Raw genomic sequence first — 14,132 nt, 5'->3', positions numbered from 1 at the left:
AATGCACTGCAGGAACTCACCAAGGCTCCTCAGACAGCACCTTCCAAACCCACATAGAAGATACATGGGAATACCACCACCTGGAAATTCTCCTCAAAGTCACTCACCATCCTGACTGGGAATATATCACTGCTCCTTCACTGTTGTTGGGTCAAAATCCTCTCTAACAGCACAATGGGTATACCTACCACCATTTGGACTGCAATAGTTCAAGAAGGCAGCTCCACACCACCTTCTCCTGGGCAGTTAGGGGTGGGCAGTAAATGTTGGCCTAGCCAACGAATCCCACATTGCTTGAATGAATATAAAAGTAATAGGCATAACCCTGTTAATTAACCTGTAGGTGAAGAAGCCAAGAAGGTTTTTCAAGATGCGCAGAAGCTGCTGAACACACTGATTGAAGAGAAGAGATTAACAGCCAGAGGAATTATAGGGTTCTGGCCTGCTCAAAGTGTTGGGGATGACATATACTTGTTTGCAGACGATATGTTCCCCCACACTGATGAACCAGTGGCTAAATTTCATGGTTTACGGCAGCAGGTACAACTTTTCTTTGTCAGTTAAAGATATTTAGCTCCTTCGGTTTCTCGGTTGGTAAATGCACTGGCCAGTGTGATACTAATGCATGCAAACCAGGTAGATCTTGGGTGATCCCTTGCCTGTCTCCGTTAGTTAATCTGGGTCACTGGTTAGGGAAGGAAAAGATCAGAAATGGTTCCCACCTAATCACTGTCCAGTACCTGCTGTAAGCGTAAGAACAGAAGGAATAGCAGCAAGTGTAGGTCATTCATCCCTGAGTGCCTGTTCTGCCATTCAATGCAATCATGGCTGATCATCTACCTCAACCCCACTTTCCTGTCCAAATAAAACATGCAAGGGTACGATTGAATTCAGTTCTGCTCCCTTTCGCAGCTGAATAATCTTGTCAGCACACATTGTCTAGACATGTTTATGGTAGTTGGATGATGTATTGCAGAACACCCATATCCCAGCAAGAGTACAGAACTTTCAGAGGTGAGAAAATTGCCAGCAAAAAAGCGATTAGCTGGTATCTCACTTCATGTTTTTGAAATGTTAGATCTATAATTTCGGGTTAACAGTTCTATTCAAGGTTCCAATATATTTGGATTTTTAAATCCTAATAAATGGTATATGTTTTGTTCCCCGGGACAGTTGTCTTCTACACAACCAGTTTCTTCTCTGTGGGTTTCCCCAGATCATGCCCTGTTTCCTGTGGTTAGTGGGGGACGGAAGGGCATGCAACAGATTCTTGCCCCCACTGAACAGTGAAGCTTAAACATTGGCTACTGTATCATTAGATGGCATGATAGCATGTTGTTGGGGCGTCTGAAATGAGGATGTGAACACACGAACAAGAAGCAGGATTAGGCCATTCAGCCCCTTGAGCCTGCTCCACCATTTGATTGGCTATGATAAATTGCCCCTTAGTGTCCAAAGACGTGTAGGCTAGGTGGATAAGCCATGTTACATGTGTGAGATTGCAGGGATAGGGCGGCGGGGAGAGCCTGGGTGGAATGTTCTTTCAGCGAGTTGGTGCAGACTCGATGGGCATGATGGCCTCTTTCTGCACTGCAGGGATTCTATCATAGCTGATCTGATAGTAACCACAAATCTGCATCCCACCTACTCCCGATAACCTATAAACTCATTGCTTACCAAGAATCTATCCACATTTGCCTTAAAAATATTCCAAGATTCTGCTTCCACCCCCTTTTCAGGATGAGAGTTTCAAAGACTCACAACCCCCTGAAAGAAATAATTTCTCCTCACCTCTATTTTAAATGGGCGACCCCTTATTTTTGAACAATAACCCATAGTTTTAGACTCTCCCACAAAAGGACATGTCCTCCATCAAGACTTGTCAGCCAACAATTTACTCAGTACCACTTCCTAGTATAATTTTCCTGAGTTCTTCCTTTCCATTTCCTGGTTTATAGCATGATACTTGTATCCTTTATAGTGAAGACTGATGTAAAATCCCTGTTCAATTAATCTGCCATCTCCTTTTTTATCCATGATCAATTCTCCAGACTCACTTTCTATAGGATCAATGCTCACTTTGTAGTCATCACCGCTCACTCTTTTCTTTTTAAGATATTTATCAAAACTCTTACTATCTGTTTTGTTTATTTCTGGCATCTCTCCCATCCTCTAATTTTTCCCTTCTTATTAATCTTTTAGTCTTCCTTTGCTATTCCTTATATTCTGCTCAGTCTTCTGTCCTGCCACAATTGTATGCTTTTTCTTTCACCTTTCTAGTTAACCATGGATGGTGGGTCCATCTCTTGGACTTTTTCTTACTTGTTGGAATGTATCTATTTTGTGCATTCTGAAATATCCCCTTAAATGTTTGCATCTCTATTGACTTATCCCTTGACCTAATTTTCCAATTCATTTTAGCCAGCTCAGCTTTCATGCCCTCATAATTGCCCTTATTTAGGTTTAAATCATAGTTTCAAACTGAATGTAAAATTCATTGAAGTTATGGTCTTTGCTTCCCAGGGGCATTTTCACTGAGATCATTAAGTACTATCTTAGATGTGATAGATTCTTACGGTTAGAGACTTTGGTATGAAGTGGAGATCTGAAGAAGTAAATTCACACAAAGCATTGAGTACTGCCATCTTTTTGATTTTATGGGAGGAAAAGAAATTTAGGCCAGAATGTTATACTGTTCTCCTCCACCCCAGCCTCAGACCTGCCCAGACCCAGATGCAATTTCCTGGTGGGCGCGTAGGAAGCCTGTCCTTGCCCCTATTAAAGCCCTTAAATAGCCACTTAGGGCCTTTACCCCTTCTGATTTGGAGTGTCCTCCCCTCTGGGACCTGGCAGCTCTGACCCTCTCTGAGGGTTTGCCAGCCTGAAACTCCAGGCCTTAAAGTGATTGCAATTTAATCTGAACGCTTGCAAGTAGAAAGCGATAAACATAGAAGATTTTGGGTTTTTTACATTAATGAAATGGTAGGGTGAAGTAAATTACATGAATGTTGTGTTGCTACTGTCACATTACTTCCAGTAATGGGTACACGCATAGCTTTCAGTGCATCCTGTTTGTTGTGTAAATGATTAATTTGTCTAGCGCCATAATTGTTGAAGGATAGGGTTGTGCTGTTCCTTGTAGAGAAATATCCCTGTGGGCCATTAGCATAACTTTGTAGACTGCCAATAAGTACAGTTGTTTCAACTTTCATGTTTTCCAGGTTGATAAGGACTCGAATAGCACGGAGAGATACTGCTGCATCTCCGACTTCATAGCACCCAGCGACTCTGGCGTGCCAGATTACATCGGTGTGTTTGCAGTGGCGTGCTTTGGTGCTGAGTTGCTGAGCAAACAGTATGAGGAGGACGGTGATGACTACAACAGCATAATGGTTAAAGCCTTGGCAGACAGACTAGCTGAAGTGAGACTAATATTTGACCAACCAAATATTTAACCAGATTTTGCAATCCAATTTACAAATCAAATGTCATATTGATAATTTGTAGTTGATAGTTGTTTTGTCACTTTAGCAATAGCAATTGACCTTCCTCTCTCTTTGAAAGGTTAATTCACATACATATTTAAGATTTTAATCTTGGGTTTGATCCTAGCTAATTGTCCAGGCTCTATGAATAAGAGAAACTCTACTAAAAACGAGTGTGGGTAAAACCCGAATTTGTGCAGTGTAAGAAGAGAATTTCCAAATGCAGAAAAGTTTTACAAACGTAGTCTATACTATAGGCTTTCAATAATTAGTGCGTGCTTTTGGCCACAGACGTAAATCTCTCTTTAATAATTAACATTGCCTGCTGCTATATTTGAGCAGTACTGTCCATTATTGGGTAAAGAATAAAATTAAGCAGATGATAGTTAGACTATTTCAAACAACCTGCTGATCCTCAGTTTTTCCGTGCTGGACAACTATATACCATTATCTGTTGTTGTTTCATTGCATGTAAAGAATCAAAGATAAGTGGTTTGCACAAAGTTAAACCACCCGGTGGTGGGGGCCTGGAATGCGTTGCCAGGCAAGGTGGTGGAGGCGGACACACTGGGAACGTTTAAGACTTATCTAGATAGCCATATGAACGGAGTGGGAATGGAGGGATACAAAAGAATGGTCTAGTTTGGACCAGGGAGCGGCACGGGCTTGGAGGGCCGAAGGGCCTGTTCCCGTGCAGTATTGTTCTTTGTTCTTAACTGGATGAAATTACTCTTGGGACTATCTTACAGCTAAAACACAAGCAATGAGTATAACCTATAAATCCGGAGTGATCATTTTAAAACTCTTACTGATGAGGCTGCGTGAACTCCCAATTTCCATAAATATATCCTGCTATTAGACCGAGTACACAAAGGGTTACATATTTGAAGCCAGAACTTCAGAAAAGGCTAATAGAGGCTATGATGGTAGTGTTTAAATGGTTAGACAAATCGGATCTAAGAGCTTTCCGGTCATGTACAGAATTTGAATACAAAGAGCCATAAATACAAATTAAAGACAGGGAATACAGAATAACTTTGTTTGACAAAGTTTAGTGAGTGTGTGGAACAGATTACTGGCATGGGCGCTGAAACCAAAACAAATCCTAATCAGTTTCAAAGATGCAGTTTACCTACTGGTTCTGGCCAACAAATGGGATCCAGGGTTCCTGGAGATGCCCCTTGGCAACAGGGACAGGGGGACTAGATGGGCCAAGGGTCATCTCCTATCTGAAATTACTGTCACCGTGTAACATGAGTGGTTTATTCTGAACAAATTACTAATATGTGTTCAGTTTATACAAGTTAATTTTAGAAAGGCATAAATTAAAATTCTAAAATTCAGTTTATAGAATTTCGTTTTTCAGTGAGTTAGTAAGAGGTTGCAGGCTAATGCGCACAATGATATTTTACAGTAAAACCCAAAATCCACCAGGAAATGTATGGAGAAAATATAGCTTTTAAACAAAGTGTCCTTTCATGGGAATCAATTGACAAAGTATTTTTAGTTACAATCACATGATACTCAGTCATGTTGAAATGTGTTGTTAAAATGCTGGCAAACAAGCAGCATCACGACAAAAATCACAAGACACGAGGAAGACTGTTCCTTTAAAAAGGTTTTGTGAGTTATGATATGACTATTAAAATAATAAGAAAATCCACTGAGACCAGATAATTTACAAAATTCAGTCTACTCTAATTTCCCTTTCCTCCTGAGGCTGGTTGAATTTCAGCAGGAAGACCTGGACAACATTCAGGCTTGAGCTAAGAAGCCACAAGTAACATTAAGCCATACAAGCACTAGGACGATGACCATCTTCCCTTGATATTCAATGGCATTACCATCACTGAATCCCCCACAATCAATATCCTGGGGGTTACAATTGCCCAGATTCAGCACCTGTTTCTATGCTGTATTGCTCTATGACTCTGATAATCTTATCTGGACCAGCCATCTAAATAGTGTGGCTACAAACGCTGTGTAAATAATAAGTGAGATTTGGCTATAAGTGCATATTATAGACAGACTGATGGTCAACTGGCAGGACAAAGCCCTGAAGTAGAATTTGTTGCTTTGCTCAATTGTCAGGTTGTTCATGTGATAAATGTGTTGAGAAATTGCCATTCAATTTAATCAATTCCTGAGAGTTTGGCTTGCTGCTTGGACACTATAAACTATGATCCAGAGATTTTTTTAATGCTTTTTTTCATACTTTGAAGGCTTTTGCAGAAGAGATGCATGCAAGAGTCCGTAAGGAATTTTGGGGTTACTCCCCTGATGAGAGCCTGGGTGCTGCTGACATGCATAGAATCAAATACGTGGGAATTCGCCCAGCTGCAGGATACCCAAGCCAACCCGATCACACTGAAAAAATAACAATGTGGAAACTCGCCAATATTGAGGAGAGTACAGGTAATAACTTGTGACGTCTTCATTTGGTATATTGTTCAGCAGGAATTGATATGAGGGTTTGTGAATTGTTAACACCACAACACTAGTTATGTTGTAAGTTTGTTCACACTGTGCTTGTTTAACTGCTTGCTCAGTTTGAAACTTTGGCCGAAGTTGCAGCAATGTTCATTTATCTATGCCAATTTGGTATCCTTAACTGGATCGGATAAATGGAACCACACCATGTTCTTAAATCATTTGAGAAAATTTGTGTACTTTCATCTTTAAATTAATAAGTGGTGAAAATTTAATTTTTAACTTTCTCACCTCATGGACATCAGAGAGTGAAAAGATCTTTCTTTTTACTTTCTGCACAGGAATTGCATTGACTGAATCCTTGGCTATGATTCCAGCGGCTGCAGTCTCGGGACTTTACTTTTCCAGTCCACAATCTATGTATTTTGCTGTTGGTAAAATTACTAAGGAACAGGTTGGTAATTTATGAAGCATCCAGAAAATGTGCTTAACGAGCTAAATCAGCTTAATCTGTGGAAATTGATGGGCAAAACTCTCAAACTTGGGCACACCGCTTTCATTATTTTTGGGGGCTAATTGTTGAAGTTATATAAATATAGCTGGGCCCTAACAATACTCTGGCAATAATACTGAATACTTGTGCTCCAGAACTTGCAGTACACCCTAACCAAGCTGTTCCAGTACTGAGGGTGGCAAGGACACAGAATGGACTCTGGGACGGAGACATCAATGTCCATCCGGTTACTCGTTAGCACCGTAGCAGACCAAGCTGGCAAGATCCTAAAGGGCGTAGCTGCCAGACTGGGACTGTGGGAGGTGGTAAGGGAAACAACAAGCGATACCTCATCCTCACCACCCTGCCTGCCACAGATGTATCTGGCCATGCTGGTTTTTGTAGGAGTGACCACCACACAGTCCCTGTAAAGACAAAGTCCCGTCTTCACATTGAGGATACCCTCCATTGTGTTGCGTGGCACTATCACCATTATAAATGGGATACATTTCAAACAAATCTAGCTTAAGTCTAGGCAACCATGAGACACTGTGGGCCTTCAGCAGCAGCAGAATTGTACTCAACCACAATCTGTAACCTCAAGGCCTCACATATTCCACTCTATTATTACCATCAAAAGGGGTTCAATCAATAGAGAATGCAGGAGGACATGCCAGGAACAACAACAGCCACACCTAAAATTGAGGTGTCAATTTACAGCACAGCACTACTTGTATGCTAAATGGTAGAAGCAGCGAGTGATAGGCAGAGCAAAATGATCCCATAACCAATGGATCAGATCTAACTCTGCAGTCCTGCCATGTGCAGTCGTGAATGGTGGTGGACAATTCATTGGAGGAGGAGGTTCCACAGTTATTTCCATCCTCAATGATTGAGGAGCCCAACACATCATTGCAGAAGATAACACTGAAGCATTCAAAGCAGTGTTCAACCAGAAGTGCCAAGTGGAGGATCCATTATTGCCCCCTCCAAAGGTCCCCAGCACCATAGATGCCTGCCTTCAGCCAATTTGATTCAGACCAGTGAATGTGATATCAAGAAACGGCTGAAGGCGTTGGATACTGTGAAGGCTATGGGCCCTGATAATATCTTGACAATAGTACTGGAAACGTGCTCCAGAACTTGCTGCATCCCTAGCCAAGTTGTTCCAGTACAGATACAACACTGGCATCTACCTGGCAATGTGGAAAATTGTCCAGGTATGTCCTGTACGCAAGAAATGAGACAAATCCAACCCGACAAATTACCACCCCATCAGCCTGCTCTCAATCATCAGTAAAGTGATGGAAGCAGCCATCAATGGTGCTATCAAGCATCACTTGCAAAGCAATAACCTGCTCACTGATGCTCAGTCTGGGTTAGGCCAGGGCAACTCAGCTCCTGATCTCTTTACAGCCTTGGTTCAAACATGGACAAAAAAGCTGAACTCCAGAGGTGAGGTGAGAGTAACTGCCCTTGACACCAAGACAGCCTTTGACTGGGTTTGGCATCAAGGAGCACTAGCAAAACTGGAGTCAGTGGCAATCGGGGGTGAAAACTCTCCGCTGGTTGGAGTCATACTTGGCACATGAGAGCACTTTAGTAATTCCTCAGGGTAGTGCCCTAGACACAACCATCTCCAGCTGCTTCATCAATGCCCTTCTTTCTATCATTAAGTCAGAAGTGGGGATATTTGTTTATGATTACACAGTGCTCAGCACCATTTACAACTCCTCAGATACTGAAGTAGTCAATGTCCAAATACAGCAAGATCTGGACAATATCCAGGCTTGGGCTGACAAGTGGCAAGTAACATCCATACCTTGCAAATGCCGGGTAATGACCATCACCCCATGACATTCAATTGCAATACCAGCTCAATCCGCCACTATCAACATGCTGGGAGTTACCATCAATCAGAAACTAAATAAAGTTTAAATACTGTATAAATAATTTGGCTACAACAGAAAGTCAGGTGCTAGGAATCCTGTGGCAAGTACCTCACCTGACTCCCCCAAAGCATTCCACTATCTACAAGGCACAAGTCAGGAGTGTGATGGAATACTCCGCACTTGCTTGAGTAAGTGCAGCTCCAACAACATTCAAGAAACTCAACATCATGCAGGACAAAGCAGCCCATTTGATTGGCACCCTATCCACAAAACGTCCCTCCCTCCACCACCGATGCAGAGTGGCAACCATGTGTACTATCTACAAGATAAACTGTAGAAACTCACAAGGCTCTTTAGACAGCACTCTCCAAACCAATCATGGGATGACAGACACATGGGAACACCCACCACCTGAAAGTTCCCCTCTAAGCCACTCACCAGCCTGACCTGGAAATTGCCATTCTTTCGCTGTTACTGGGTCAAAATCCTGGAACTCCCTCCCTAACAGCACTGTGGATGTACTTCCCCACAGGACTGCAGCGGTTCAAGAAGGCAGCTCAGCACCATCACTCTATGGGCAATTTGGGATGGGCAAAAAATGCTGCCCTAGCCAGTAACGCCCACATCCCCTGATTGAACCGGAAAAAAAGTAAAATCTATAGTGTTGGGTCAGTAAGAATTCTGTTCTTGAGCTATCCTAGAGTAAGTTCCTCACTGAAGAATTTGAGTAGTTGAGACGTGCATAGAAGGAAAATGTCAGGTCCCCTCACCAGGCTGTCTAACATTATTGATATCAGCCTGGACAAAGTAATGCTACAATTGCCTTTACTGCACCTGCATTGAAGAAGGAGGCAGCAGCAGAGCGAGCATTGGCCCAGCCTCTGATTCTTAATCCCCACTCAAAGACACCTGCTGCGAGTATGTCGGTAGGTGTTGGAGAGATTCAAACCCAGTTCTAATGGCCCTTACAGTTGAATACCTGCCATCAAAGTTCACACATCATTAATTGCCATTTAGCTTTGTTACCATCCTTCAAAAGAGAAAATTGGGAAGAAATTAAAAACGATTATTTTAATGCATTTACCATATCTCATTTAACACACATATAACCAAAGTAACTAAGAAACTTCGCCAAAAAAAGGATTTGTATGAAGCTATAATGTCAAACTTAATGTTTGTAATACTATATTCTGTCTGTATAAAACAGTTCTGTTTTATATATAGGGATTTTTTAAAACCTGGATTCTACATTTAAAAAATGCTGAATATATACTTAATGTAGAATCACACTATTAAGCTGATTTTTTTTAATGCACTTGTACAAGCTTGCAATAATGAACTTCCAGATCAATGTCTAAATCAAACTAGTTACCTGTATCCCGGTGATATAGTGGTTAGCACTGCTGCCTCACAGCACCAGGGACCTGAGTTTGATTCCAGCTTGGGTGACTGTGTGGAATTTGCACATTCTCCCTGTGTCTGCACGGGTTTCCTCTGGATGGTAAGAAGTTTCTCAACACCAGGTTAAAGTCCAACAGGTTCATTTGGTAGCACAAGCCACAAGCTTTCGGAGCGCTGCTCCTTCACCTGATGAAGGAGCAGCGCTTCGAAAGCTTGTGGCTTGTGCTACCAAATGAACCTGTTGGACTTTAACCTGGTGTTGTGAGACTTCTTACTGTGCTTACCCCAGTCCAACGCCGGCATCTCCACATCATTCCTCTGGATGCTCAGGTTTCCTCCCACAGTCCAAAGATGTGTAGGTTAGATGGATTGGCCCTGCTAAATTGCCCCTCAGTGTCCAAAGATGTGTAGGTTAGGATGATTAGCTACGGTAAATAACCTCCTTTTGCACTGTAGTGATTCTATGATTTGTGTTGATATGATGGATTGTTGGAATTTTGCAATTCATACGAATGTGATGTTGATTTACAGGTTGAAGATTATGCAGCCAGAAAACAGATGAGAGTAGAAGATATTGAAAAATGGCTGGGTCCCATTTTAGGATATGATACTGACTGTTAAATGTTTTAAGACATTATACTGAGGTACTGTTAAATTGGTCTTGTGCACTGAAAACATTTCCAGTCTTCCTGCATTTTTACACGTTACAGAAATCATGTAGTCATGCATACAGTAATGCTGCACTTCTGGAAAAACAGGATCACACTCATACGATGGTAGTTCGGAGCTTAATGGGATTTTTGCCAGTTATCATAATAACATTTCAATAGAAATGGAACTAAGCAGCCTGTGTTAAGAAGATGCTTTTTCTGTCTTTTAGGCTTTGTTCTCCCTGGTCATGTTATTCCCACCAGTGACAATACTTCCAATTCCACGTATACTCCCAGGTCACTTAGTCTCTGTCAGCAATTACACATGGTTCATCATATTCAATATTAAATTTACTTGCAAACAAGATTTTAAATTATCACCAATTTCTGATTTCCTCAAAATTAATCTGGCTACAATTTGTGCAGATGCTGCATAAAGCAATAAAACAATATGTTTTTAAGTTAGGATATTTTTTTAAAGAGCTGAAGGTTAATAATTAGGTTTTGTGTAAAAGAAAAATCACACAGATACTTCATGCTCAACCAATAACAGAAATTAATGCTGCATAAGTCCAAAATATTAATGCAGCAGCACATGGCATCATAGTGGTGGGATACAGGGTCAACTATCTTCCCCATCTTCCTTTTCTCCCCATTATTCTTTCATAGGATTTGGGCATCACTGGCAAAGCCAGCATTTGTTGCCTATGCTTAATTACCTTTGGACTGAGTGGATTGTGAGGCCATTTTAGAGGGCAGTTACGAGTCAGCCACATTGCCACTTGGCGTCACATGTAGGCCAGGCTAGGCAAGGACAGCAGATTTCCTTTCTGAATGGAAAGTGGTGAATCAGATGGGCTTTTGTGACATCGATGAGAAGTTTCATTGTCACCAGCACTGAGACGGAGGCTGGAATTCTCCGACCTCACCCATAGCTGGAGATAGCACCCATTCTCCAATCGTGCTGTAGTGAACGGAGTTTTGCCTGAGAGGCATGGCTCTAATTTCTTCATTGTACCCCCTCGTCCTAGGTTCTGCAACTGGTGGAAATAGATTCTCCCAATCTACCCCAGCTCAATCCTGTTTTTACTTTATCCTCTTGTTTTCCATTGGGGCTAGGAAGTAGAGTTCTCTCTGGCCGATTTGTTTTTTCTTCTCTCCCTTCCGTAGTCCTGTTAATAACTTGAGGTCAGTTATTATTTTTGCCACTGCTACCCTGGTCGTAATCTGCTAGTTCAGCACAGACAACGGATGGAAACGCTGAGACCTCCCTGATCTGCCCAGTAGAGAAATATTTAGTGCATTCACCCACTGAGCCACCGCATAAAAGGTGAACATTTTATGCAGCACAAAACAGGGCTATTGCAAATTTTAAGTTGAATATGATTGTAAGTTGCATTTATGTGTAAGCTAGGTTTACATTAAAAACACTAGTCAACAGGATTTTCTTTAATTTATTATAAATATGTCACCCTGTGGCAGCAGTTATTTACCTTATTTCGTTGTAACATGTGGATCAGGTATCAACATACATACATATTTGTCTAAATCAAGTTTTGATTGGAAGTCCGAAATGTTTTACTAAAAGATCTCCCTCCAGGTGCTTTTTTTCATTGATATTAAAGGGGATTCTTGATTTAATTCGGACCACTAAAATCTAGGTGCACCTTCAGTTGGTGTATTAAATTGGTAATTTATTTGCAGCTTCATGTAGGAGGAAGTGTTTGCTAAATTATATTTAAAACGGTTGATGGTTATAAAAACTATAATATTGGACACCCTGTGCCTTTAATCTCAAACTGAGGATTTTAAATTTTATTTTACTACATTTAATGTGCTCTTTAGAGTTGCAATAAAAATGTAACATTTCAGTTGAACCTGTACTTTGATCATGTCTAAGTATCACTGTCTTTGCTCAATGAATTTAGAACGGAACAATGAATTTAGAACGGAACATTTAGAACGGAACAATCTCATTAGTGACAGACAGCATGGTTTTGTAAGAGGGAGGTCGTGCCTTACAAATTTGGTAGAGTTTTTTGAGGAAGTGACAAAAACGGTTGACGAAGGAAGGGCCGTGGATGTCGTCTATATGGATTTCAGTAAGGCATTTGACAAAGTCTCTTATGGCAGGTTGGTTAAAAAGGTGAAGGCTCATGGGATACAAGGAGAGGTGGCTAGCTGGGTAGAGAACTGGCTTGGCCACAGGAGACAGAGGGTAACAGTCGAAGAGTCTTTTTCCAGCTGGAGGTCTGTGACCAGTGGTGTTCCGCAGGGCTCAGTACTGGGACCTCTGCTATTTGTGATATATATATATAAATGATTTGGAAGAAGGTGTAACTGGTGTTATCAGCAAGTTTGCGGATGACATGAAGATGGCTGGACTTGCGGATAGCGATGAACATTGTCGGACAATACAGCAGGATATAGCTAGGCTGGAAAATTGGGCAGAGAAATGGCAGATGGAATTTAATCCAGATAAATGCGTAGTGATGCATTTTGGAAGAACTGATGTAGGGGGGAGTTATACAATAAATGGCAGAGCCATCAAGAGTATAGAAACAGAGGGACCTAGGTGTGCAAGTCCACAAATCCTTGAAGGTGGTAGCATACGTGGAGAAGGTGGTGAAGAAGGCATATGGTATGTTTGCCTTTATAGGACGGGGTATAGAGTATAAAAGCTGGAGTCTGATGTTGCAGCTGTATAGAACGCTGGTTAGGCCACATTTGGAGTACTGTGTCCAGTTCTGGTCGCCGCACTACCAGAAGGACGTGGAGGCTTTAGAGAGAGTGCAGAGAAGGTTTACCAGGATGTTGCCTGGTATGAAGGGTCTTAGCTATGAGGAGTGATTGGGTAAACTGGGCTTGTTCTTCCTGGAAAGACGGAGAATGAGGGGAGACCTAATAGAGGTGTACAAAATTATGAAGAGGATAGATTGGGTGAACAGTGGGAAGCTTTTTCCCAGGTTGGAGGTGACGATCACGAGGGGTCACGGGCTCACGGTGAGAGGGGTGAGGTATAACTGATATCAGAGGGACGTTTTCTTACAGAGTGGTGGGGGCCTGGAATGCGCTGCCAAGTAGGGTGGTGGAGGCAGACACGCTGGAATCATTTAAGACTTACCTGGATAGTCACATAAGCAGTCTCGGAATGGAGGGATATAAACGAATGGTCTAGTTGGACCAATGAGCAGCATGGGCCTGGAGGGCCTGTTTCCTGTGCTGTTTCTTTGTATCTTTAATTACATTTGTTTCCACATTACAATAATTTAATTTTTTCAGACTACATTGACTTTTAATGGTTTTAAATACAGATTTTCATTAGGGGGTTAATAAAGTTTTGCTTAAATAATTGTATGGTTTTTTTTACTGTTAAGATTGCTGGTAGCTTTTAATCATAAAGTGAACAATATAGTCTTTGAATCAGCTAAAAGATTCAACGTTACAAGTGATTTCTAAATCTGAAAAATTGTCCGACTTGGTGTTTTTTGTCCAGCTCAAGCAATAATGGGAACATTAAAATTAGATCATTCTACAGTAGAGTGTTGTGAAAGGAAAATCAGAAAAACAGAGTAAGCAGATGTACACAAGGTTTGTTAATGTGACTGAGATGGGAAAGGGCCATATACACTTGTTATACAGGTGTTACCAATTATATCCAGGTTAGAGCTATCCCTCTCCCCTACCTCCTGGGTGAAGCAAGAGATCTGTAGTCAATTCAGAAACCCTGTCAAAAAGTCCTCTGATCTCAATGAAGAAAGTTTCAAGAGGCTCATACACT

General features: G+C 41.5%; 1 protein-coding gene across 1 annotated transcript in view; it reads left to right on the top strand.

Annotated features, from left to right (window-relative positions):
* The window catches only part of mtr (5-methyltetrahydrofolate-homocysteine methyltransferase), a 75,617-nt gene extending 63,391 nt beyond the window's left edge, over positions 1-12,226 (top strand). Inside the window, 5 exon segments of the mRNA XM_078229595.1 lie at positions 344-540; positions 3,222-3,422; positions 5,708-5,900; positions 6,257-6,369; positions 10,233-12,226. Of these exon segments, the coding sequence (XP_078085721.1) occupies positions 344-540; positions 3,222-3,422; positions 5,708-5,900; positions 6,257-6,369; positions 10,233-10,322 (794 nt within the window). The 3' untranslated portion in view covers positions 10,323-12,226.
* The last annotated feature ends 1,906 nt before the right edge of the window (positions 12,227-14,132 follow it).

This window comes from Mustelus asterias, chromosome 15, assembly GCF_964213995.1.
Source record: "Mustelus asterias chromosome 15, sMusAst1.hap1.1, whole genome shotgun sequence".
NCBI lineage: Eukaryota > Metazoa > Chordata > Chondrichthyes > Carcharhiniformes > Triakidae > Mustelus > Mustelus asterias.
Note: the sequence above shows the minus strand (reverse complement) of the source record. Positions and strands in the feature narration are given on the sequence as shown.